General features: G+C 49.5%; 1 protein-coding gene across 6 annotated transcripts in view; it reads right to left on the bottom strand.

Annotated features, from left to right (window-relative positions):
• Window positions 1–7823: 7823 nt before the first annotated feature.
• NKD1 (NKD inhibitor of WNT signaling pathway 1) overlaps window positions 7824–25019 on the bottom strand; it is a 112084-nt gene continuing 94888 nt past the window's right edge. The window contains exons 7-12 of one of the 6 annotated variants that reach the window (XR_007514572.1): window positions 19112–19259; window positions 18532–18616; window positions 17141–17268; window positions 16140–16373; window positions 10069–15262; window positions 7824–8844 (exon numbers count right to left, since the gene is read on the bottom strand). Coding sequence is in view for 2 of the 6 variants with exons in the window: in XM_049863764.1 (XP_049719721.1) it covers window positions 15784–16373; window positions 17141–17268; window positions 18532–18616; window positions 19112–19259 (951 nt within the window). In the remaining 4 variants the exon portion in view is untranslated. Of the gene's footprint in view, window positions 16374–17140; window positions 17269–18531; window positions 18617–19111; window positions 19260–25019 lie in introns of all 6 variants that reach the window. The other 5 variants (XR_007514573.1, XR_007514571.1, XR_007514574.1 and 2 more) reach the window with 5 other exon arrangements.

Here is a 25019-nt window from a genome sequence, read left to right as displayed (position 1 = left end):
ACTGGCAAAGGTGATGGCTTTGCCACAATTACATGTGTCTGGGTGGCGCAAAAGGTTTGCACTTAACTTTTTTTTTTTAATTGTGCTTTAGATGAAGGCTTACAGAGCAAATTAGTTTTTCATCAAACGATTAAAACACAAATTGTTTTGTGACATTGGTTGCCAATCCCACGAAGTGTCAACTCTCTCCCTTTCTTGACCTTGAGCTCCTCATTTCCATTCATCCTGCTTTCCTGTCCCCTCCTGCCTTCTGGTCCTTGTCCCTGGGCTGGTGTGCCCACTTAGTCTCATATACATGGTGGAGCTACATGTATTATTGTTTGTTTTCTAGGCCTGCCTAACCTTTGGCTGAAGGGTGAACCTTAGGAGTGACTTTACACTGAGTTAAAAGGGTGTCCAGGAGCCATGCTCTTGGGGTTTCTCCAGTCTCCGTCAGACCAGTAAGTCTGGTTTTTGTATGTGTGTGTTGTGCTCACTATTAACCTAAAGGTTGGTGGTTTGAACCCACCTAGCTGCACCAAGGATGAAAGGTTTGGTGATTTGCTTCCATAAAGATTACAGCCAAGAACCCTATCAAGCAGTTCTACTCTGTAATACATCGGGTCGCCATGAATCAGCATCAACTCAATGGTGACTGGTCAGTTATTTTGGTTTTGCCACAACTGACCTAGACTAGTCACCTAGAGGTAGAAAAGATGCTGAGAGTCAACCATAACCATCAAAACACACCCCTATCATCTCGTCCAATCTGAAACTTCCGTCTACCATCTATGGACTCTCCATGCCAACCAGCTCTGTCTTTTTCCTATCTCACATTCACTCATTCATTCATTCATTCAACAAGCACATATCAGGGTTTACTATGGCCCTGCCCTCCAGGAGCTCACAGGCTAGTTGCTTGGGGTAGGGATGGGGAGACAAGAGAAGCACAGGGGTTGAGTGTCTGGGAGGATAAGGTGGAAGGGGCACAGTCCAAGGATCCTCCGGTCCAACTGTTTCACCATCTAGAATGCCCCACCCTTCTCGCCTTGGCTGCCTGGATCACGCCTGCCCCACAGAGCTAGCCTCCTGCAGGAAGCCTCTCCTGGTTTCCCCAGGCCTCCAGCTCCCTCCTGGCTCTGTGACCCTTGAGTGGACAAGACCCTGCCCTGGCTGGCACTGAAATGTCCTCCTGCCCATTTGCCTTGTCTTCCCCATGAAGGGTGATGCCTTCTAGAGGGTGAGGGGCCTGTGTCCCCAGGGCCTGTCCCCCAGCCTGGGTGACCCGCCAGCCCCAGCCCCAGCCCCAAACCCACCTCACTGCCTCCTTCTCCTCAGGCCTCTCCCATCAATTTCTTATTTCATAAAAATCAATTTCTGTCCTGTTTTTGCTGCGTACATAAAAGACAGTGGCATCAGTTAGCCTCCATTCTCTCTCTCCCTCTCGCTCTTTTTCTTCCTCATGTTTTTCGGAAACCTCTTTGTAGGGAAAATCTCATATTTCAGCAATTTGCATTATCCACACACTCAGCTTTGAAGTTCTAAGTTATGGTAAGAAAAGGACCCACTTATCTGCCCATAAAAAATGTTCAAAGCTTATAAATTCCCTGAAACAGATGTACATTATCATTGGATTTGCCTTCCTCTCTGCTACAGCGTGCCTGATAGAGTTTCGGCCACCCCCTGGCCCCCGTCCCCCGTCCCCCGCCCCCGTTGGCATCTTGTCTCCCCAGCAGCCCACTCCCCACTGGGCCAGGCCGACTTCAAAGGTCCCAGGCTGTCTCTTAGCAGCAAAGCACAAAGTGGGAACATAGGGGCCTTTTAAATCCCCCACGTTTAAGTCAATATCCTCCCTCCCTTCCTTCCCCTCTCCCCGCAGAGGGACAGAAGTCAGCCATTGCTTTTCTGCCTCTGCTAGCGTCAATTCAGCAATTACAGAGAGGAGGGCAAGACCTCTTTCTCTCTCTGTCTTTTCCCTTTCTTTCTTTCCAACTTTACTTTTTGTTCTCTCTCCAGCTTAAGAAGACGTTGTCCGGCAGCAGGGAAGCTCTTGCTGATCCCAGGTGAATACAAACAAGCGGATCCTTGGCCCTTTTACGAGGAGGAACGTTTGAGTCCCACTCATGGTGACCCCATGTGTGCAGAGCAGAACTGTGCTCTGTAGGGTTTCCAATGGCTGATCATTTGGAAGCAGATCGCCAGGGCTTTCTTCCAAGGCACCTCTAGGTAGACCTAAACCTCCAGCCCTTCACTTAGCAGCTAAGCATGCTAACCATTTGCACCACCCAGGGACTCTGAGAAAGTCATATACAACTTCTATCCATGTCTACTGTGACCTGCTGCGGGCCACCCCTGGGTCCTACCAGGATAGCCCCCCTCTGGGCTACTGTTTTCAATCCCTTCTTCGAACTGCTCAGTGTGTCTCTCAGGGGGAAGAGAAATCAACCACCGTGCCCACCAGGCCCTGCCAGGCTGGGTCCTGTGCACTTGCCTTGCCGTCTCTACTCAGTCACCCCGGCTGCCATCAGTTTATTCAGTGCCTTCCCCCACTCTCCCACCTCAGGGCCTTTGCACAGGCTGTTCCCTCTAGCTTTTCACCTGGCTAACTCCTCCTCATCCTTGAGGTCTCGGCCTGTGTGTGGCTTCCTAAAGAGGCACTCCCCACCACTCCAACTCCATGCTGGTACCCCTTGCCACTGGCAGGCGGTCAGACCTCAGAGCTCAGCTTGCAGGAACTAAACTGTACAGCAAGACTGAGTGAGTTACTCGCATACCAAATTCTCTCTCTCCAGCGATGGAAGAAAGGAAGAGAGGGAAAAAATGAAGGGAAGGAAGGTCACATGGAATATTCCACATGGCTGGAATATTCTGGCCAGGAATTTCTAAGCCAAATCACAATCAGATGCTGTTTTTGAGGACAGAGTCAGAGGAAATGGAATCAGGCGACCTCGGCTCATAAGGCCAGGGGCACATCTTCCATCTGGAGAGGATCTGGACAGGGGACCTGAGCCCTGAACGCCACCGGGGCCCCTGCTGGGTGCCATAAGCCGAGTCCAGTGGCACTGCCCCTTTCCTCCGTGTGACCCAGAATATCCCCAGTAGATTCCCAGTTTTCAGTCTGTATGAGGGCAGCTACCCCTCTCTGGCAGCAGAATTGACACGCTATTGAGCCTGAGGATGGGGATCCTGGGGGAGGAGAGGTCCCACTGCCCATTTGTGTTTATGAAGCCAATCAACAAGGAAGAACTGAGAGCCGACAGCAGGCCACATGCTTGGTCTAGCTGGGGGCAGGCAGTGGGAGGCCAGGAATGCGCCATCACTCAGTCCTTCAGCAATGTAGCAGCACCTACCAGGTAGCTTTGCTGGGCCTTTCGGATGACAAGATAATCTCCAGTGAACAAGACAGTGCTTTAGCAGAAACAGATGTTAATCAAATCATCAGAGGCATAAACAAGTATATAGTTACAAATTTGGTCAGCATTCTGAATGAGGAAGACTGGCAGGGCCCCGTGAAGTCGTGGGGCACCATCTTGCTGTGGCTGGGACCTTGGCCAGGCCACAGCCACATCTCCCATAGCCTCTCATTGCTCACATTTCCTGGATGTGCCTGGGGTGACAGCAGAGACAGGGTAGGACCAGAGTTTGTCAGTGCCCACAGGATCCTGGGAAGGGTGGTCAAGGCCACAACTTGTCTCCACAGACAGGTGGCACACTCGCGTTTGGCCCCACTCTGCATTCACCATGACCTAGGTTAGTCACTAAATTGAACAGTAATGGCTTCTACACAGGGTCGTTCTAAGCATGTCAGTGAATGTAGGTGGAGCATACAGTAGATGCTCAAAAAATGGCAGATATGGCAATTTGGACTCCTTGGCCACCCTGGGGCTCAGGGCCTGGTCCTAGAGCTGGGCAAGGATAGACCAGGTGCAAGGCAGCCATGAGCTGTTCCAGAGGCCCCCGCCTGAGTAAGGCACTTTTGGGAATGGTTCCAGGCTACCAGTCCCACCTCTATGCCATCCTTTTGGGGTGCAGAGCTGCCACTCAAGGCCTAGCTTGTCAGAGCTAGAGGCAGGTGAACTGGCACTCCACACCCAGGTCGGGGCAGGGCACCCTTCATCGGTCAGGACTGCACCTACTTCCTCCTAAACCCTGTGAGGTCAGATTCTCATAACAGCTACTGCCATCTATGGAGGGTCTACCACGTGCCAAGCCAGTTACCACTGAGTCGACTCCAACTCATGGTGACTCCACGTGTGTCAGAGTAGAACTTGGCTCCACAGGATTTTCGATGGATGATTTTTCAGAAGCAGATCGCCAGGCCTTTCTACAAGGCATCTCCGGGTGGACTCAACCTGCCAACCTTTCAGTTAACAGTCAAGTGCATTAACCATTTGCATGGCTTAGCTGCTAACTGAAAGGTTGGATGTTCAAGTCCACCCAGAGGCGCCTTGGAAGAAATATCTGTTGATCTGCTTCCCAAAAATCAGCCATTGAAAACCCTGTAGAGAGCAGTTCTACTCTGACACACATGGGGTCGCCATGAGTTAGAATTGACTCAGTGGCAACTGTTTTTTTTTTGCTGGCCCATGTGCCAGGCTCTGTGCTTCATGCCCATCAGATCATTTACCCTGATCCTCACAACAGCCCAGTGATTAGCCCTGTGTTACAGAGAACGGAACTGAGGCACAGAGAGGTTGGGCCACTTGTTCAAGGCCACACAGCTGGGAAGTAGCAGAGCCATGACTCAACTGGGCTCTGCCTGACTCTAAAGTCCATTCAACCATGGGCTGTTCTGCCCATCTTTGCCAAGCGCCCCCCATATGCCTACGTTTTGTGGTCCTGCTACTGGATGCTGTCACCTTCCCAGGCTCCATCTACCATGCCGGATTTTCAGGATTCCAGATGTCAGGGCCAGAGAATCAGAGCCACGTCCTCCCACGTCTGCAGATGGAAAAGGGCCAAACTCTCCCCTGAGCAGCAAGACACAGCCCAGAGAGGAAGGAGTCACAGCCAGTGCCAGGCCCAGTCAGGGCAGCTGCTGGGATTCCCCACGGACCTACCCTGATAAACCCCTCCATATCTGCAGCACCCCCACCACAAGGCACCTGTGGGGGGCACTTGTTCAAGGAGCTCCATGTGTCTCTTCTTGTTTAAATCTCCAAAGACCCTGGAGCTGAAGCACGGTAGGTCTCATTAGACCCACTTTACAGAAAAGCAAACTGAGTCTCAGAGATGAAGTTACTGGCCCACAGTCAACAGCTAACAAGTAGCACAGCCAGGTGGAATCCAGCCTAGTCTTTTGAACTGGAGGTCCTTTCCACCTGCTTTGCCTCTTTAAGTAGCATTTGACAGGGTCTCACAGAGGCTAGGACCCTTTGCCAGGGCCTCCAGCCAACCCCACCCTGCTAAAAAAGGAATGGGGCCAGGCCGTGAGTGAGGGTTTCCAGGACACCCCCCAGAGACCTCATGAAAGTCCTCCCACGCCTGAAATGTCCCATTAGACATTCATCTATATAAGACTATGCCATGAACAGGCTCAGTTTTTAGTCAGCTTAAGTCGTCCCTCAAAGGCTAGCTACTTGAGAATACACACAGCTCAGGGGCTGAAATGCCTTCAGAGACAGGCCCGGGAAGGTACCAGAGAGAGCCCAGTCGAGAGAGGTGCCAGGGAACTGGAAAGCACACACCCTGTCTGAAGGGCGTGGATGCCCCTCAGCACTGGCTGATAGTAGCCATGTGGGAGTGTGGACCCCCTATGGTCAGATTTTCTGATTTGTACAAGAAAAGCCAAAAATCTAAAATGTTTAGGTGAAACCTTCAGATTTTGGAAATTAAGTCAAACTTGCTGAAACCCTGGATGGGTCAGAGGTACCACGTTGGTGGACCATGCAGGGTGTGGTCCAGGGGTCAGATGGTGGACTGCTGGAGCCTGAGTGGGCAGAGAGCAGGAAGTGGGAGGAGGGTCCAAATTCCAGACCCCACACTTCCCAGGGACTGGGGCTCTGAGCAAGTGGCCCCCACATTCACCACGGCGCCCTCCATCCCACACAGCAGGACGAAGGTCAGGGCCACCCATGGACTGGCTGTGACAGGTAGGGGTGAGTTATCCAATAGGCAAGGTAAGCACGGTGCTTACCTTGCTTACCAGATCATCTGTAGTGAACAATTTCACATTTTTTCACCACATCAAAGATTCTGCTTCTAAGTACAGGGGTATCTATCTCTCTCCCAACCCCACAGCACCTTCCTACAGGATCAGAGTCTGTTTTCCATTTATAACCCTTGACAGGGGCAGAACACCCAGTGAGCAAGGTAAGCATGGTCTTATTTGTGCTAGGTTACTAATCGGTAGTGACCAATTTCGCATGGGTTTGAAATCCCTATTCTCCAAGGCTGGTCTTGCCCAAGGACACCATTGCCTCCTCCAGGGGTCAAGGGCCCAAATCAGAGGAGCAGCCAAGTGGGAAAAGTGGGAAGGGACGTTTTCAAGAGGCTGCTTACATCTCCCTAATTCCAGATCCCAGTCCTGAGCCACATGAGCTCTGGTGGTGCAACGGTTAATCTTTGGCTGCTAACCAAAAGGTTGGTGGTTTGAACCCACCCGGTGGCCCCTCAGAAGAGCTGTCAGATCCGCTTCAAAGATTAAAACCCATTGCCTTGGAGTCAATTCCGACTCATAGCGACCCTAAAGGACAGAGTAGAACTGCCCCATAGGGTTTCCAAGGAGTGGCTGGCGGATTCGAACTGCTGACCTTTTGGTTAGCAGCTGAGCTCTTAACCACTGTGCCACCAGGGCTCCCCTTACAGCCTAGAAACGTCTATGGGGCAGTTCTACTCTGTGTCATGGGGTCGCCGTGAGTCAGAATTGACTCGATGGTGCACAACAGTCCCAAGAGAAGGAAGGGATCGTGGCCCACCTACCAGGGTCATGGGCCCGCCTGGGCTGACGACACTGCTAGAGTCTCACTAAATTTGGCTCTCTTCGGTGCCTGTAGTTGTACGATAAAGAAGCCCTGGTGGCACAACAGTTAAGTGCTCAGCTACTAACTGAAATGGTGGTCGTTCAAACCCACCCAGCAGCTCTATGGGAGAAAAGACCTGGTGATCTGGTCCCATAAAGAGTACAGCCTAGGAAACCCTGTAGGGACAGTTCCACTCTGTCCTATAGGGTCGTTATGAGTCAGAATCTACCCGTCACCAATTCACAACAGTTTTACAAGAAGGAGGGGAGGGTGAGTCATTTGGGGCCAGAACCATAAGGCAGCTAGGAAAAGAACTCAGCCCGTGCCTGGGACTGCAGCTGGATCCTCTAGTCCTGTCCTCTGGCTTGGTCACGGCTACTAGCTCCGACATCTGTGAAGCTTTTTGGAGGTCCCTGGTGGGGGGAGGGTTCTCTGCCTTCGCTGTCACCTCGATACACACACTCCTTAAGAGTAGAGCCACTGGGAATCTATCTTACTTGTGCCGAGGCACAGGCCGCTGGGCTACGCAAACTGTGTTCTACCAACCTGCTGAAACGCCATTCCCTAGGGTGGAGAGCTTGTTAAAAACACTGCCCCTGTGCCTGCCCCCAGACCCACCTAATTCCACTCTCTGGAGGGGGGCCTGGGTATCAGCATTTAGTGTGCTCCCTGGGAGCTCTTGTTGTTAAAAAAAAATGTTGTTGTTAGCCGCCACCAAGTCAGCTCCCGACTCATGGCGACCCCAAGCACAAAGGAAGGAAATGCTGCCTGGTCCTACGCCATCCCCATGATCAGATGCGGATCAGACTGTTGTGATCCTTAGGGTTTTCTTTGGCTGATTTTAGGAAGTAGATCCCCAGGCCTTTCTTCCTAGTTAAAAAAACTGCTGAAACCTGTTCAGCATCACAGCAACAGGCAAACCTCCACTGACAGACGGGTGGTGACTGCGTGTGAGGTGCAAGGCAGATTCTTATGCCCCCTGAAGACAGGTATTTCCAGTGAAGGGGCCCTCTGAGGTCACCTGGGGGAAATGTGAGCTCTGGGTTCTCAAGCCTGGCTGCACAGGAGACTTACCTAGGGAGCTCAGAACACCTTGATGCCTGGGCCCCACCCAGACCAGCGAGTCAGCATCATCAGAGGTGGGGCCCAGGCACTGATATTTTTAAAATTTTCCCCAAGGTGATTTCAAAGTACTCAAAGAATGAGAATTACTCCTTGTGAGCACCCCTCTCTGCCCCTTCCCACCAGGACAGTGGGCCTCCACCGGTCTATGCTAAGGTCACGTCTAGGTTTGTTGTTGTTAGGTGCCGACTCATAGCAACCCTGTGTACAACACAATGAAACACTGCCCAGTCCTGAGCCATCCTCACCATGGTCGTTATGCTTGAGCCCATGGTTGCAGTCACTGAGTCAATCCATCTCATTGAGGGTCTTCTTTTACACTGACTTTCTACTTTACCAAGCATGATATCCTTCTCCAGGGACTGGTCCTTCCTGATAGCATGTCCAAAGTACATGAGACAAAGTCTTGCCATCCTCATTTCTAATGAGCATTCTGGCTATACTTCTTCCAAGGAGCTTTGTTCGTTCTTTGGCAGTCCGTGGTATATTCAATATTTTTGATCAACACCACAATTCAAAGGCATCAATTCTTTGGTCTTCCTTATTCATTGTCCAGCTTTCACACGCGTACGAAGCAATTGTAAACACCATGGCTTCAGTCAGGTGCACCTTAGTCCTAAAGGTGACATTTTTGCTTTTTAACACTTTAAAAAGGTCTTTTGCAGCAGTTTTGCCCGATGCAATACACTGTTTGATATCTTGACTGCCGCTTCCATGGCCCATGTCTAGGTAGGGACCCTCTTGTCTAGCTCATAGACTAAAAGGTACCAGGTCCTTCCACCTGTGGGGAGGAAGTAAGCGGTGATGGGGCATGTAGGCCAGGCTCTGCCATGTTCTCCTGAGGATCACCTGCTAATGGAATATGGTTCTCCCACCCATTCCCCTTCTTATGCTAGAAAAATAAAACCAAACCCATTGCCATTGAGTTGATTCCGACTCATAGTGACCCTACAGGACAGAGTAGAACTGCCCCATAGAGTTTCCAAGGAGCGCCTGGAGGATTCAAGCTGCCAACCTCTTGGTTAGCAGCTGTAGCACTTAACCACTACGCCACCAGGATTTCTTCTTATGCTAAAGGAAGACGTAGAAAGCCCTTTGCAGGGAAGTACATTAATTAGTAAAACCATTCAAGAGTGTGAACACCTGAGAAAAGGGGTCAGGTCCAGAGGTCTGCTGGTTTGGGAAAGGTGATGAGACAAAAAGCCAGATCAGAGTCCTAAACAAGGGGCACGGCCAAGGGAAGTGATGGCAGAAGGGTGCCCTTGGCACAGCTTTGTCATTGTTGTAAGATGCTGTCCAGTCGATTCTGACTCACGGTGACCCTGTGTGATAGAGTAGAACTGCCCTATAGGGGTTTCTTGGCTGTAATCCTTGAAGCAGATCACCAGGTTTCTCCTGCATGGCCGCTGGGTGGGTTCAAACAGCCAACTTTTTTGGTGAACAGCCGAAAACCAAAAGGTTGGCTCCCTGGCACAGCTTTAGGACTCACGAAGTGTTTGGCCAAGCCCTGGGCATTTGCTCTGCACAATACAGCCATGCTCACGCAGGGCAAGGGGCCCAGCTGGCCTTGGAAAGCAAAAGGGGCTGGAGAGCAGTTGCTGGCTGCTGGGACTCTCTAGGGGGCATGCTGTGCCCCAGGTGGCTGCCTGTGGCAGGAAGCCCAGCCTGCAATAAGGAGGTGAGGGCGGCGGGTGGGGGGTGTTCATGGCCATGTCACACTGAGCACATTTTGGGGGTCTCCTTTTATTCGCTCAGATGCTGACAGGCCTCCCAGAAGCCAGGTCATTAGTGCTGGCGTCTGACAGAACCGCAGCTTGAGGTGCCAGCAGCCTTCCCCCTCCCGCCACCTCCGAGCCTGCCTTCCCTCTGGCCCAGTAATGATTTGAGATCTAAATGCCGAGAAAAAAAGGAAATGCAAAAGGAACTGCTCCGGGCTATTGCCTTTGCCAAAAGGTGTAATTGGCATGGCTGGGCTGGAAGTGAACAAGCCCCCCAGGCTCCCCACCTGCAGCACTTCCGGGAGATGCCAGATGTCCTCAGTGCCCAGCGACACATCCGCAGGCTCCTGGGCCCTGGAGAAACGGGGCATGCCCTCACAGACTGGATTGCCTCTGCGTGTGTGTGTGTGTATGCGCGCACGCGCGCGCATGTGTGTCTTCAGTCTCCTCTACAACTTTTCCGGGCTTGAAAGGGGCCCCAGAGTCCCTGGTTAGTGCAGTTTACCCAAAGGTTGGTGGTTGAGTCTGCCTAGAGGAGCCTCAGAAGAAAGTCCTGGCAACCCACTGCCCCAAAATCAGCCACTGAAAACCCTGTTGAGTACAGTTCTACTCTGACACTCACGGGGTCGCCAAGAATTGAAGCTGACTCACAGCATCTGGTGCTCAAGGGCTCGGTGCTCAAAAGCTCAGGGCGCTGGGGAGGCAACAACAGCTCTTCCGGGATGGGCGCTGGAAGGTGTGCAAACAAGACAAAACCTCTCGCCCATGCCAGCCTGCAGGGAAACGTGCCCAATGCCTCACCAAGGAAGTGGGTCAGCCCTTTCTAACTTCCTTCCTTCCTCCCTCTCTCCCTCCCTTCCTTTTTTCCTTCCTTCTTCCCTCTCCCCTCCCTCTTTCTCTTCTTCCATTTGTAACCATTTGGTAGGCCTCCTTTTAGAGGCCATTTACAATGGCAACAAAATTGAAACCACACATGTCCTCTGACTCACTAAGTCCACGTCCAGGACTCTGTCACCAGTGTTCCCACCAGTGGGCACCAAGGCAAGCCAAGTAGGACCCTCAATGCAGCAGGTCTGTATCAGCCCAGGACGAGGCTCTACATGCCCAGCAGAGCAGATGGGACAAGTAGAGAGCAGGGTCTCCTTGCCGTAGAGGGCTGAGCAGCTGCCAGGAAGGTGCAGAACTGCAAGACCTAGAGGGGAAGCTCTCCAAACACATGAGGTCGGAGAGAAAGAGGGTGCGGGTATGTAGGCTACGCTACTCCTCCTGTAAAAATAAAAGGGCAGGGAGGGAAGGGGATTAAGCAGGAACTGCAGAGTTTTCTTTCTTAAAAATAGATCTGAAATAAATATTGCAAAATGTCAGCATTTGTAAGATCTGGGTGGTGAGTCCAGTTTCTGTTACCCAACTTTCTGTTTTAAACTTCCCGTTTGAAATATTTCAAAAATTAATACAATTTAAATGAGGAATCATTTTGTTGAAATGATGTTTCAACAAACGGATGCAGCACTGTAGGTGTGCACTCGTGTATGCCAAGAAATATGGAAGACAGCTTCCTGGCCAACTGACTGTAAGAGATCCATATTTATGCCTATTCCCAAGAAAGGTGATCCAACCGAATACAGAAATTATAGAACAGTATCATTAATATCACACGCAAGCAAAATTTTGCTGAAGATCATTCAAAAGTGGCTGCAGCAGTATATCCACAGCGAACTGCCAGAAATTCAGGCCAGTTTCAGAAGAAGACGTGGAACCAGGGATGTCATTGCTGATGTCAGATGGATCCTGGCTGAAAGCAGAGAATACCAGAAGGATGTTTACCTGTGTTTTACTGACTACACAAAGCTATTTGACTGTGTGGATCATAACAAACTATGGATAACATTTCGAAGAATGGGAATTCCAGAACACTTAATTGTGCTCATGAGGAACCTTTACATAGATCAAGAAGCAGTTGTTTGGACAGAAGGGGGTACTGACTGGTGTGCGTCAGGGTTGTATTCTTTCACCATACCTATTCAATGGGTATGCTGAGCAAATAATCCAAGAAGCTGGACTATATGAAGAAGGATGGGGCATCAGGATTGGAGGAAGACTCATTAACAACCTGTGTTATGCAGATGACACAACCTTGCTTGCTGAAAGTGAAAAGGACTTGAAGCACTTACTAATGAAGGTCAGAGACCATAGCCTTCAGTATGGATTACACCTCAACATAAAGAAAACAAAAATCCTCACAACTGGGCCAATAAGCAACATCATGATAAACGGAGAATAGATTGAAGTTGTCAAGGATTTCATTTGATTTGGATCCACAATCAACACCCATGGAAGCAGCAGTCAAGAAATCAAACGATGCATTGCATTGGGTAAATCAGCTGCAAAGGACCTCTTCAATGTGTTGAAAAGCAAAGATGTCACCTTGAAGACTAAGGTGCACCTGACCCAAGCCATGGTATTTTCAATTGTACCTTATGCATGTGAAAGCTGGACAATGAATAAGGAAGACCGAATAATTGACGTCTTTGAATTGTGGTGTTGGCGAAGAATATTGAACATGCCGTGGACTGCCAAAAGAACGAACAAATCTGTCTTGGAAGAAGTGCAACCAGAATGCTCCTTAGAAGCAAGGATGGCGAGACTACGTCTTACTTACCTTGGACATGTTGTCAGGAGGGATCAGTCCCTGGAGAAAGACATCATGCTTGGCAGAGTACAGGGTCAGTGGAAAAGAGGAAGACCCTCAATGAGGTGGATTGACACAGTGGCTGCAACAATGAGCTCAAGCATAACAACGATTTTAAGGAGGGTGCAGGACCGGGCAGTGTTTTGTTCTGTTGTGCACAGGGTCTCTATGAGTCGGAACCGACTCCATGGCACCTAATAACAACGAGGAGCTACTTTATCTAAATGCCTGTACTTTTGTAAATAATGACAGCTAACACTTTCACAGTACTTTTAAATGTCCCCGGGGGGTGCAAAATGGTTCGTTCAGCTACTCACAGAAAAGCTGGTGGTTGGAGCCAACACAGTGGCTCCATGGGAGAAAGTTTTGGTGATCTGCTCCTATAAAGATCACAGTCAAGACCACCCTATGTAGCTCGATTCCACTCCGTAACACTCGGGGTTGCTGTGAGTTGGAATCCATTCCACAGCAACGAGTTTGGGTTTTGTTACAAAGAGGACACCGAGGCGTCGAAGGGTAAAGCATTTCACTTGAAGCACCAAACCCACTGCCATCGAGTCGATTCCAACTCATAACGACCCTATAGCACAGAGCTACTGAAAGAGCAAGTCAGTATTTGAGCCCAGGCAGCGAACACTAAAGCTTGTGCTCCCAACCACCACGCTAGAATGAACAGCTTGGGAAAGGCCCCCAAGAAGCTGGTAACATGGGGGTAAGCTGAAGGATGCTGGACGGTCTGGGATGGAGGGAAGTTTACTTTTTATTATCGACCTTTTTGTAGTATTTGAATCTTTTACATGCTGTGTTACTACTTTAAAAAATGATTATTAAAATTAGGTAAATTCCGGTTACCAAAAAATTAATGGAATTCTGACAGGCATGGCACTGGGGGAGGCAGCAGAGGGCCTCCTCTCAGAGGCTGAGGAAATGCTCTCACAGAGGCTCCCTGGGAGCGGGGATGGTTGCAGCAATTCCGGGCCTGAGGCAGCATTTATTTCGCTCTGCTCAGTACCCCTCCACCATGTCCTTCTGATACAGAACCCACCCACTTACCTCAAGGTAGACATGTGACCCCAGATGGGCCACGGTGATTGGTCCAGAGATGGGTAACGGATCTAAGCCTAGCCAATCAGAACCCTTCCCTGGGCTGGCCCTGGCTGGAGCTAGTGTGAGATTCTTTCCTTCTGGCAACCTGTCGGGGTAGAAGTATAAATCCAGAAAGAGAGGGGGATGAGAACCAGCCAGTCTCCGCTTCCTTCACATCCCTGGGTCCTATCTCCTGTCCCTGCTCTCCCCTGTTTTGGTGACATTCAGTTTGAGCTGGATCCTGACAGGCCACTACCCAAAACGGTGCTGCCCAACCAGAAGTCTCTGGTGAAGGGGTCATGCAGAAGAGGAGAGTGCCAGCTCTGTACTACTGTGTGGTCTCAAGCAAGTCACTTAACCTCCCTGAGCCTCAGACGTGCTCCCTGAGCTTCTGGTACCTTCCTCATGGGGTTGCCGTGAGGACTAAACGGCAGCATCCCATCCCAGGCTCGTCATTAATTAACAAAATAAATACGGTGACAACAGCTATGCCCACTATCTTCAAAAATGACTCTTCACTAACCACATTAAAACAAAACAGAGGCTCTGGAAAGGAGGAGCCCAGCTGGGAGAGAGATGAGCAGAAAGGAAGTCGGCTGGAGTCACTTTTTCTTTTTGGGTCCCTCCAGATCCACTCTCTGCCCTGGGGCGGGAGGAGGGAGCTGCCCATGTGGCCACACCCATGGGCTCCCCTGTCCTCTGGCTCCCAGTGGCTTCAGCCAATGATGCCAGCACAGGATTCAGAGGGGGAAGGAGATTAATTTTCCCCCAGGGTCCCCTCGGATGACTGTATCCCTCAGTGGAAGGCCCCAGCCCCAACCCTGTGCAGATAACTCCCTCCCTCACCTCCTCAGGCTCAGGGGTGGGAGTGACGCCCTACAGTGTTAGCCCCCAAATCCTGCACCCTCTCAGGTTCTGCCCACATTCTGCAGATATTCCCTCTGTCAAATTCTCCTCAAATCACCCAATCTGAGCGTCCCTCTGTTTTTGCTGGCACCACAACTGGTCAGCAGTGGTCTTTTTTCTTGGATCGCCAGATCCTGGCCAGACAGAATCTTGCTCTGCAGAGGACACTACTCCAGGCCCCAACTCTGGTCACTGCCCCCATTTCCCTCCAAGCTTCTGAACTCCAGCAAGTGTCTCCAAAATCTGTCAGACCTCAACCCCTGAGAAAGGAGCTCTGAGAGCAGCAAGTGGCCACTCGTAGCTGATGGACAGCCAGCCCCAACAGGAGGCGCCCAGGCTCACCTCTGGGCTCAGGTGAGTCTCCAGAGAAGCAAACCACTGATTCCTCCACACAGAAAAGGTACCTGAGAGTGTATATTTATAGAAAGATACATAGAAACAGACAGATGGCTGCTATCTACAGATACAGAAAGCTCTGGCTGAGAACCTGGTAGGTACATATATATTTGCCAGCAGTAAAACACGAGGTCCCCATGTCCTCAGTCACAACCAGCAACACACAATGGCTGGATCTTGGAAAACCACGCTTGCTGGTGTGGTCGGTTCTCCCTCCAGTGGTTTCCAACGTGAGAAGGCTGGTTTCTCAGATAGTCTCAAAGATGTGTGTGTGATTCCTTCTAAAGAAGAAAAGAGAAGCGGGAAGGAGGAGGAGAAGTGGATTTTCCTGTTGTGCGTAGCAGAAGAGATGGGGCTGGTTTGGGGCAAGGGTTGGATCTCTCTGAAAAGGACAGCGAAGGTCTCTAGGTTGGCACAGAAAAACACAACAGTAAGGCAGTCACACGTCTGCAGTCCACAGAAACCCCTCGTAGCACATTACAACCAGGTAAGGGCACAATAAACTCAGAACAATACTAAGAGGTAGCAGCTGTTTGTCTTCTCGGAGATTCCAAGGGTCTCTGGAAGCCAGGCCAGGTAAGGGTACTCTCCTGGGAGAGACTGAGGTGGGGGCTGAGTTCTGGCCGAAGGCTTGCATGGGAGGTTGGGAAGGGGAGATCCACCAGGAAACTGAGGGACCCCTTGCCATGGACAGGCCGCTTCCAAACCCAGAGTCAGTAATGCAGTCCCCACAACATATAAATAAAAGTTTAGTTCTGTGTTTCCATATACCTTCTACATGGAGGCTAGCGGAATATTAGTGGAGTAACAATAATTATTAATAACAATAATCATAATAACAATAATTAATAGAATAATAATGCCTTGGGGGCATTGGGGGAGGGGTGTTCCTTCATATGGCAGGGGAGAGGTGGGGTGGAGGGGCCTAGGTCTGGTAAAAGTGGTGGTAATGGTGGTGGTGTTCGTGGTGGTGGTGGTGCTCATGTCTCTGGACGGCCTGCCCGGCCTGGCTCTCGTATACCACCACGGTGGGCAGCTCCCTCAAGTGCTCCCGCCCCACCACCGTGCCGCCCACCGCCAGCGGGGGCTGCAGGCCCCGGCACCCCTGCTGGCTCTCCTTGGCTCGGTGCTTGTGTTTCTTGTGCCCGAGGGGTGCCAGGGTGGGGAGGAGGGTTGGGCTGGTGGCCAGGTGGGCAGAGGGGGACACCGAGGAGCCGGCGGGCCCCACAGGGGGTTTGCTTCTTGCCCCTCTGGCTGCGTGGCCCGCACCCATGCTCTTGCCTTGGGCCTTGGGGGACCTCACAAAGTGCTTGCTTCCGTCTTGGGTGCCCCGGAGCCGCTGCTGGACTTCAGAGACCTTGGCGAACGGGGTGTCAAGGAAGTGGAAGGAGCCAGGGTCCGCGCCTTGGGGCTTTCGGTGTGGGCCGTGGATGGCTTCCGGCTCGTGGGAGCGAGACCGAGTGGGGTTGGAGGTGCGGGGGGGCAGTTCTGACTTCTGGGCCACTGAAGGGGAGCCTAGGAACCAAGCCAGCAAATGTTTTCATGAGCACCAACTGTACCTCAGAAATCACCCCCCCCAGTCCTCCAGGACTGATCAATGCCAGCTGTTCTTTATCAGAGCTGCCCTCCTGGAGTGCTCCATGCCTGTGAGGAACCCACATGGAGATGAGACTCTGGTTTTCCCATCTGTTAAGTGAAGACCTAAATATTAGGTCTTCAAGAATAACAAATTCTCCTTCCAAGAGAGTGGCGGGAAAAGACAGAGAGAGGCCGATAACTGTCTAAGGTCATTGGAACAACAAAGAATCTGTGGGTATATTCCTTAAATGTGTAGCAGTAACCCAGAGAGAATTAAACGGATTAGAAGGATGGGGAGAGGGAAGCTGGGGGGAGAAGGTGAGTGAGCTACGTCTTCATGCATCTTAGTAAGAGGTCAACAGCGGGTGTGCAGAGCTCACGGAGACAGAGCAGCCTAGGCTTAGAGATACTGAGGTCCCCTGGAGAAACAGCAAAGAGAGGCCCAAGTGGTCACCTTGGGGAGCAGGGCTGGGGATAGGCTGGGACAGGACAGCCCCGGGATACTATTTGACTTTGTTCAACTTTATGCATGTATTACTTTAATTTCAAAAATGCTTTTTCTGTCAACCTCTTCCAGGACTCTTTAACCCGTCCAAAGGCTACGTGTCTCCCCACCACCGACAGTGACCACGCCCACAGGTCCTGCCTCCTTGCTCAGCCACGCCCCCCTCACCCCACCTGGGAAGATGCAGGAACTCCCTTACCTGGCCCAAACTGGGACGTGTAGTTTTCTATCCCAGCGAGATCTAAGTAGTGGTTTCTCCTCTCAATGTTCTCATCAACACAGTGGTGGTAGCAGCCAGACTGCTCCAGGTGGCTGTCACCCTGGAACCTACGTGGGGAAGGAAGAGAGCTGGTGAGCGCTGGCCATCGGGTCAGGGCAGCCCCACAGGCTATGGACAAGCCCTTCTGGACCCTTCATTAATTTCCTCTGGGTCTTAGGAAGGGGGTGGGGAAGTAATAGTCACTTCTGCTTACTCTCTGTGCCTCAGTTTCCTCCTCTAGCAATAGCAATAAAGACCACTGCCCGGCCTCCCTGGGGCTTCTGGGAGGAATGACCCACAGCAAATGTGAGGGGTTAGTGGCCAAAATGTAAGGATGCCCCAAGGCCAGGCTTCAAACCGTGTGCACCCACCGCAGGCAGACATCCTCACCCCCAGCCAGGTTCCCCAGGGCGTGTGGACAGCAGAAGCCCTCTAAACTGTTGCAGTTGAGGTTGGCCAATGCCATAGCCCACCTCAAGGCCAGAATGGGTCTTGCCAATGGGTGGGGGGGGCAGGCAGAGGTGCTGCCAGTGGCTTCCTAACCCAATTGCAGGACACTGGGCTCCCTGCCCTACCCATTCAAGGCTCTCCATGATCTGCCCACCCCACCTCCCTGCCTTACCCCCACCCACCCCAGCACACAAGCAGTCTCCGACACCTGTATTCACACCATGCCCTGCTTGAACCCTGTCTTGCCCCACGCCAGTGCTTCTCAAACACCAGTCATCCCTCAGCATTTCCACCACGTGTCTGCATGTCCTCACACCGCTTACATGACATCACTGTTAACCACTCCATGTGTTTCTTTAAATAGGCTCTACTTCCTTTCCTCCCTCCCTTCCTCCTTTTTTTCCTCCCAGTTAAAGAAGTAAGAGTGACAGGTGGTACTGTTATTGCGGCTTCACAATCTTTATCTGAAATTCTGAAGTCCAAAAGCCTGAAAACCGAATTATTTTTCTTAACTTGTTGGGTGGAAAAGCTGGCCCTCGGTGGGTGTGAAGGTAGTTTCGGTCTTGAGCTCACTCAATGTGAGTATTAAGTCTCCCTAGCTGAGGTGTTGCCCAGACCCCACATATAATATGTGGGAAGTACATCAGGAGCCCCTTTCTAAAACCCCCAAAAATTCTGAATTCCAACACATATCTGGTTCACAGCATTTTAGTCAGTTATTTTTTCAAACTAGAGTTTGATTTGCAAGTCTGTGACTCTGAAGTTGTTGGTCCCCTGAAGACAGCCTTCTGCCCTGGAGTCGCTTAGACAGAGGTACACAGCTGGTGCTCAGTACCTGCTCACCTGCACTGGGCTGCCACCTCTGCCCGTGCCCACCGTACCTGAGTGGGGCTCGCTGCTTCTTCTCCCAGCTTCGCAGCTCCTCGGCGGGCTTGGTCTCCGCTCTGGGCCGCATGCTCTGTAGGTCTGAACCCCCCGAGAAGCCCCAGAAACACCCCGTAAACAGTTTGTTCCTGTGCCCACCAGCCTCCTGGACCTGCCAGGTTTTCTGTGCTGCCCAACGCCTGAAAACGTATCCACTGCAGCTTCAGAACGGTTGTGTGGGAAGGGTTCTCTGAGCTGGGACCGAATAGAGGGGCCTCACAGTCATGGGTCCCCCTGACCTCCTCCCCCAAACTCCTCAGCCCTCATTGCCACACAAGCCTTTGCTGTAGCTCAGGAGGCCTCCTGGCTGCCAGCTGTACCCATTCCCACTGACACAGCAGGTCCTTCCATGTGGAATCCCTTCCCTTCTCTTGCCTATCCAAATTCTATGCCCTCAAGGACCAACTCAAACCCCATTTCATCCACAAAGCAGCTCCCAGGAAAGCCCCCCAGGACTCCCTTTGGCTCCTCCCAGGCAGGGCTTTGATTCTTCCTGAGCGGGGGTAGGGTGGAGTGTCTAAGGGTCTAGGCCCTCACCAGCAGGGTTGAGAAGCATGCCCTTCTTGCTCTGGCTCCCATCAGGGGCCACCGTGAGCTTCACCCGCAGCGTCTTGCTTGACGTTGGGGAGTGGTTGACGGAGGAATCCACCACCTCGTAGATGGTGTGCAGCAAGCTGGTGATGTCCTGGGAGGGGAGGGAAGCACAAACCCACACCTGGCCTCAGCCACAGTGCATTGCACACGCAGGGATCTCAGGGCTGGTTTACCCTGAAGTGTCGAAACTGCTCGGGCTCCCCCAAAGCACAGCTTAAGGCAAACACTTTTATGGGGCAGGTTAACTTGGGAGAAGATTCTAGGGAACGGGGGTAAGGGAGCAGGGAAATAATCTCACTTATATAAAATGACAAGAATAGGCAAATATATACAGACCAAGTTTATTAGTGGTTACCAGGGGCGGGAGGGAGGGGGAGAGGGGAGCCACTGCTTGGGGAGCAGTGAGTTTCTGTTTATGGTAATGGGAAATTCAGCATCTATTAAGGGTGATGGCTGCACAATGGATTAATGTAGTTGATATCATAAAGCTATACACCTGAACAATGTTGAGTTGGCAAATATTGTGTTATATATATTTTACCCCAAAAATGTGTGTGGGGGGGCAGCTGCTGAGGTTGTTGATGCACAACCAAACACCTCACAGGATTTGTTTTCTTCACTTGAAGATTTAGGGACATGATTTTGAGGGGCATCCCAATCGACTAGCCTAATATTGTTTCTCAATACTTCTGTTCTACCTCCTAGTTCATTGCATAGGGACTGGGGCCTCAAAAGCCAGCAAGCAGCCATCCGAGGTACAAAAATTGGTCTCCATGCACCTGAAGCGACAGAGAAAGAAGGAGAATCAGGAATCAGAGGAGGAAATTTGAATACACGTTTGGTTGCCTCCATGAACGATGGCCTCCTTTGCCATGAGATCAGAAGAACTGGATGGCGCCCAGCTACCATCACTGAATGTTCTAAGCCCCTAAAAATATTACACTGAGATAATCTTTAAACTTTAAACCTTAAAACTATTCCCTGAAGTATTGTTTGAACCCAAAAACTGCTTATTTTAATTAGTAAACTATGTCGGCTTTGAGCATTATGCTTTTTGTGTGTGTGTGTGTGTGTGATTTAGGTGAAAATTCACATTGCAAATTAGTTTCTTATTAAACAGCAAATACACAAATTGTTTTATGACATTGATTGCCAACCCTGAAATGTGTCAACACTCTCCCCTTCTTCACCCCAGTTTCCCTGTTGCCATTTGTCCAGTTTTCCTGTTCCTTCCTGCCTTCTCATCTTTGCATTTGGGCTGGTATACCCATTAGTCTCGTATACATGTTTGAACTATGAAGCATGTCCCCCATGTGTGTTATTGTTGGCCCTATAGACTTGTCTAATCATTCTACATTTTTCACCTGCTCTGTCTAGGACCCTCTATTGTGATCCCTGCCAGAGCAGGCTGTAGTGGTAACCAGGCACCATCTAGTTGTTCTGGGCTCAGTCTGGTGGAGCTTGTGGTAGTTGTGGTCCATTAGTCCTTTGGACTAATCTTTCCCTTGTGTCTTTGGTCTGCTTCATTCTCCTCTGCTCCAGCTGGGATCGGTCCAGTAGATGTATTTTGATGGCCACCTGCAGACCCCAGTCACTACTCACCACAGTTGGATGTAGAACATTTTCTTTATAGACTATATTATGCCAATTTAGATACACGTCCCCTAAGACCATGGTCCCCAGCCCTCAGCCCAGTAGCTAGGTTTTGCAGGGCGTTTGGATGTGTCTGCGAAGCTTCTGTGACCTTGCCCTGGTCAAGTTGTGCTGACTTCCCCAGTATTGTGTTCTGTCTTACCCTTCACCCAAGTTACCACTTATCTACTATTATTATGTATATTATCTCTCACTCTCTCTCTCTGTCAGTTTGTCATATTGTGGAGCTTGCGTGTTGCTGAGATGCTGGAAGCTATGCACTGGTATGAAATACCATCAGGGTCAGCCATGGCAGCCAGGTTTCAGCTGAGGTTTCAGGCTAAGACAGACTAGGAAGAAATACTCCGTGGTCTACTTCTGAAAAGAATTAGCCAGTGAAAACCTTATGAATAGCAGTGGGACATTGTCTGATATAGTGCCAGAAGATGAGCCTCTCAGGTTGGAAGGCATTCAAAATACAACTGGGGAAGAGCTGCCTCCTCAAAGTAGAGTCGACCTTATCAATGCAGATGGAATCAAGCTTTTAAGACCTTCATTTGGTAATATGGCACAACTCAAATTGAGAAGAAACAGCTGCAAACATCCATTAATAATCAGACCCTGGAATGTATGAAGTATGAATCTAGGAAAATTGGAAATCGTCAAAAATGAAATGGAACACATAAACATCGATATCCTAGTCATTAGTGAGCTGAAATGGACTGTTATTGGCCATTTGGAATCAGACAATCATATGGTCTGCTATGCCAAGAATGACAAATTGAAGAGGAGTGGTATTGCATTCATCATCAAAGAGAACATTTTAAGATCCATCTGGAAGTACAATGATGTCAATGATAGGATAATATCCACACGCCTACAAGGAAAACCAGTTAATACGACTATTATTGGAACTTATACACTAACCACTGAGGCCAAAGATGAAGAAATTGAAGAATTTTACCCACTTCTGCAGTCTGAAATTGATCAAACATGCAATCAAGATGCATTGATAATCGCTGGTGATTGGAATGTGAAAGTTGGAGACAAAGAAGAAGGATTGGTAGTTGGAAAATATGGCCTTGGTGATAGAAACGATGCCAGAGGTTGCATGATAGAATTTTGCAAGACCAATGACTTCTTCATTGCAAATACCTTTTTTCACCAACAGAAATGGTGACTATACATGTGGACCTCGCTGGACGGAATACAAACGAATCAAATTGGCTACATTTGTGGAAAGAGATGATGGAAAAGCTCAGTATCATCAGTCAGAACAAGGCCAGGGGCCGACTGTGGAAAAGATCATCAACTGCTCATATGCAAGTTCAAGTTGAAGCTGAAGAAAATTACAAGTTCACGGGAACCAAAGTGCAACCTTGAGCATATCCCGCTTGAATTAGAGACCATCTCAAGAATAGGTTTGACATGTTTAACACTAATGACTGAAGACCAAATGAGTTGTGGAATGAAATCATACATGAAGAAAGCAAGAGGTCATTAAAAAGACAAGAAAGAAAGAAAAGACCAAAATGGATGTCAGAAGAGACTCTGAAACTTGTTCTAGAACATAGACTAGCTAAAGCAAAAGGAAGAAATGATGAATTAAAAGCACTGAACAGAAGATTTCAAAGGGCCACTTGAAAAGACAAAGTATTATAAGGACATGTGCGAAGACCTGGAGGTAGAAAACCAAAAAGGAAGGATACTCTTGGTATTTCTCAAGCTGAAAGAATTTAAGAAAAAATTCAAGCTTCAAGTTGCAGTACTGAAGGATTTTATAGGGAAACTATTAAACAATGCAAGAAACATCAAAAGAAGATGGAAGGAATACACAGAGTCACTATACCAAAAAGAATTGGTCGACGTTCAACCATTTCAGGAGGTAGTATATGATCACGAACCAATGGTACTGAGGGAAGGGATCCAAGCTGCACTGAAGACACTGGCAAAAAACAAGGCTCCAGGAATTGATGGAATACTAATTCAGATGTTTCAACAAATAGATACAGCACTGGAAGTGCTCACTCCTCTATGCCAAGAAATTTGGAAGACAGCTACCTGGCCAACCGACTGGGAGAGATCCATACTTATGTCTATTCCCAAGAAAGGTGATCCAACTGAATGCAGAAATTATTGAACAATATCATTAATATCACACGCAAGTAAAATTTTGCTGAGGATCATTCAAAAGTGACTGCAGCAGTATATCGACAGGGAACTGCCAGAAATTCAAGATGGATTCAGAAGAGGATGTGGAACCAGGGATATCATTGCTGATGTGAGATGGATCCTGGCTGAAAGCAGAGAATACCAAAAAATTTTTTACCTGTGTTTTAATGACTATGCAAAGGCATTTGACTGTGTGGATCATAATAAATTATGGGTAGCATTTTGAAGAATGGGAATTCCAGAACACTTAATTGTGCTCATGAGGAATCTGTACATGAATCAAAAGGCATCGTGGGAACAGAGCAAGGGGATAGTGCATGGTCTAAAATCAAGAAAGGTGTTCATCAGGGTTGTATCCTCTTAATACCTATTCAATCTGTATGCTAAGCAAGTAATTGAAGAAGCTGGACTGTATGAAGAAGAACGGGGCATCAGGATTGGAGGAAGACTCATTAGCAACCTGTGTTATGCAAATGACACAACCCTGCTTGCTGAAAGTGAAGAGGACTTGAAGCACTTACTGATGAAGATCAGAGACCACAGCCTTCAGTATGGATTACACCTCAGCATAAAGAAAACAAAAATCCTCACAACTGGACCAATGAGCAACATCATGATAAACGGAGAATAGACTGCAGTTGTCAAGGATCTCATTTTACTTGGATCCACAATCAACAGCCATGCAAGCAGCAGTCAAGAAATCAAAAGATGTATTGCTTTGGGTAAATCTGCTGCAAAGGACCTCTTTAAAGTGTTGAAGAGCAAAGATGTCACCTTGAAGACTAAGGTGCACCTGACCCAAGCCATGGTGTTTTCAATTGCCTCATATGTACGGGAAAGCTGGACAATAAATAAGGAAGACCGAAGAAGTGACACCTTTGAATTGTGGTGTTGGCAAAGAATATTGAATATACCATGGACTGCCAAAAGAACGAACAAATCTGCCCTGAAAGAAGTACAACCAGTATGTTCCTTAGTAGCAAGGATGGTGAGACTACGTCTCACATACTTTTGACATGTTATCAGGCGGGATCAGTCCCTGGAGAAGGACATCACACTTGGTGAAGTAGAGGGCCAGTGAAAAAGAGGAAGACCCTCAACAAGATGGGTTGACACAGTGGCTGCAACAATTGGCTCAAGCATAGCAATGACTGTACGGGTGGTGCAGGACCAGGCGGTATTTCGCTCTGTTATACACAGGGTCAATCTGAGTCAGAACTGACTTGAAGGCACCTGACAACAACAACAACGTATAAGATCAAATTGACAATTGCAATTTGAAAGGTTGGATGGAAAGCTCAGGGGGCAGTGAGTTTAAGATAACAGTGGTAGAATAACGTGGAAAAGGATAGCAAGAATGGTAGCACAACTTGAAGAACGTAACCAATGTCACTGAGTTATACATGTAGAAATTGTTGAAATGGTGTATCTTTGCCTGCGTATACATTCACCAAAATTCAAGAAGAAAAAGAATAACTGAATGAGTGAGTTACTGCCATGGGCATCTGGAGCTCAGTCCAGCTGGGGTGCTCCAGGGACAGTGTGGAACACAACTGGAAACAGTCTCATCCTTCACTGGCTGAGGGTTGCCCCCATGGTTGCTTCACCCCCTAAACTTCTAGGCTTCCCAGCGAGAGCTGAGGGGACACCCAGGCACCAGAGAAAGCCCTTATGGTGAACACCGTCCACCCCAGCAACAGGTGAACTTAGAGGTGGGCCCAGGGAACATGGGGGAGGGCATCAGCAACATCTGCTTCAGGTGTCATGAGCATATTCTGAACAAAAAAAATGGAAAACTACATGTGTGTCCTTAAAAGATAAACTATTCTGTGAGAACATGACCAAATCGCACCTTGGCTCTGGGCCTCAGTTACCTGTCAACCAGAACGGTGTCTCCGGACCACGCGCCACAGAATGCCAAAGCTGCTGAGGTGCCTTAGGGGCTCCTGATTTGAGGGGTGGGGATGACCTGCCTTGCCAGACCTCCTTTTGTTCTGGGCATCTGCTAAGGTAGTCTGTCTGAGGAGAGGCTTCCTGCTTTAAAAGA

The sequence above is a fragment of the Elephas maximus genome, chromosome 21 (assembly GCF_024166365.1).
Source record: "Elephas maximus indicus isolate mEleMax1 chromosome 21, mEleMax1 primary haplotype, whole genome shotgun sequence".
NCBI lineage: Eukaryota > Metazoa > Chordata > Mammalia > Proboscidea > Elephantidae > Elephas > Elephas maximus.
Note: the sequence above shows the minus strand (reverse complement) of the source record. Positions and strands in the feature narration are given on the sequence as shown.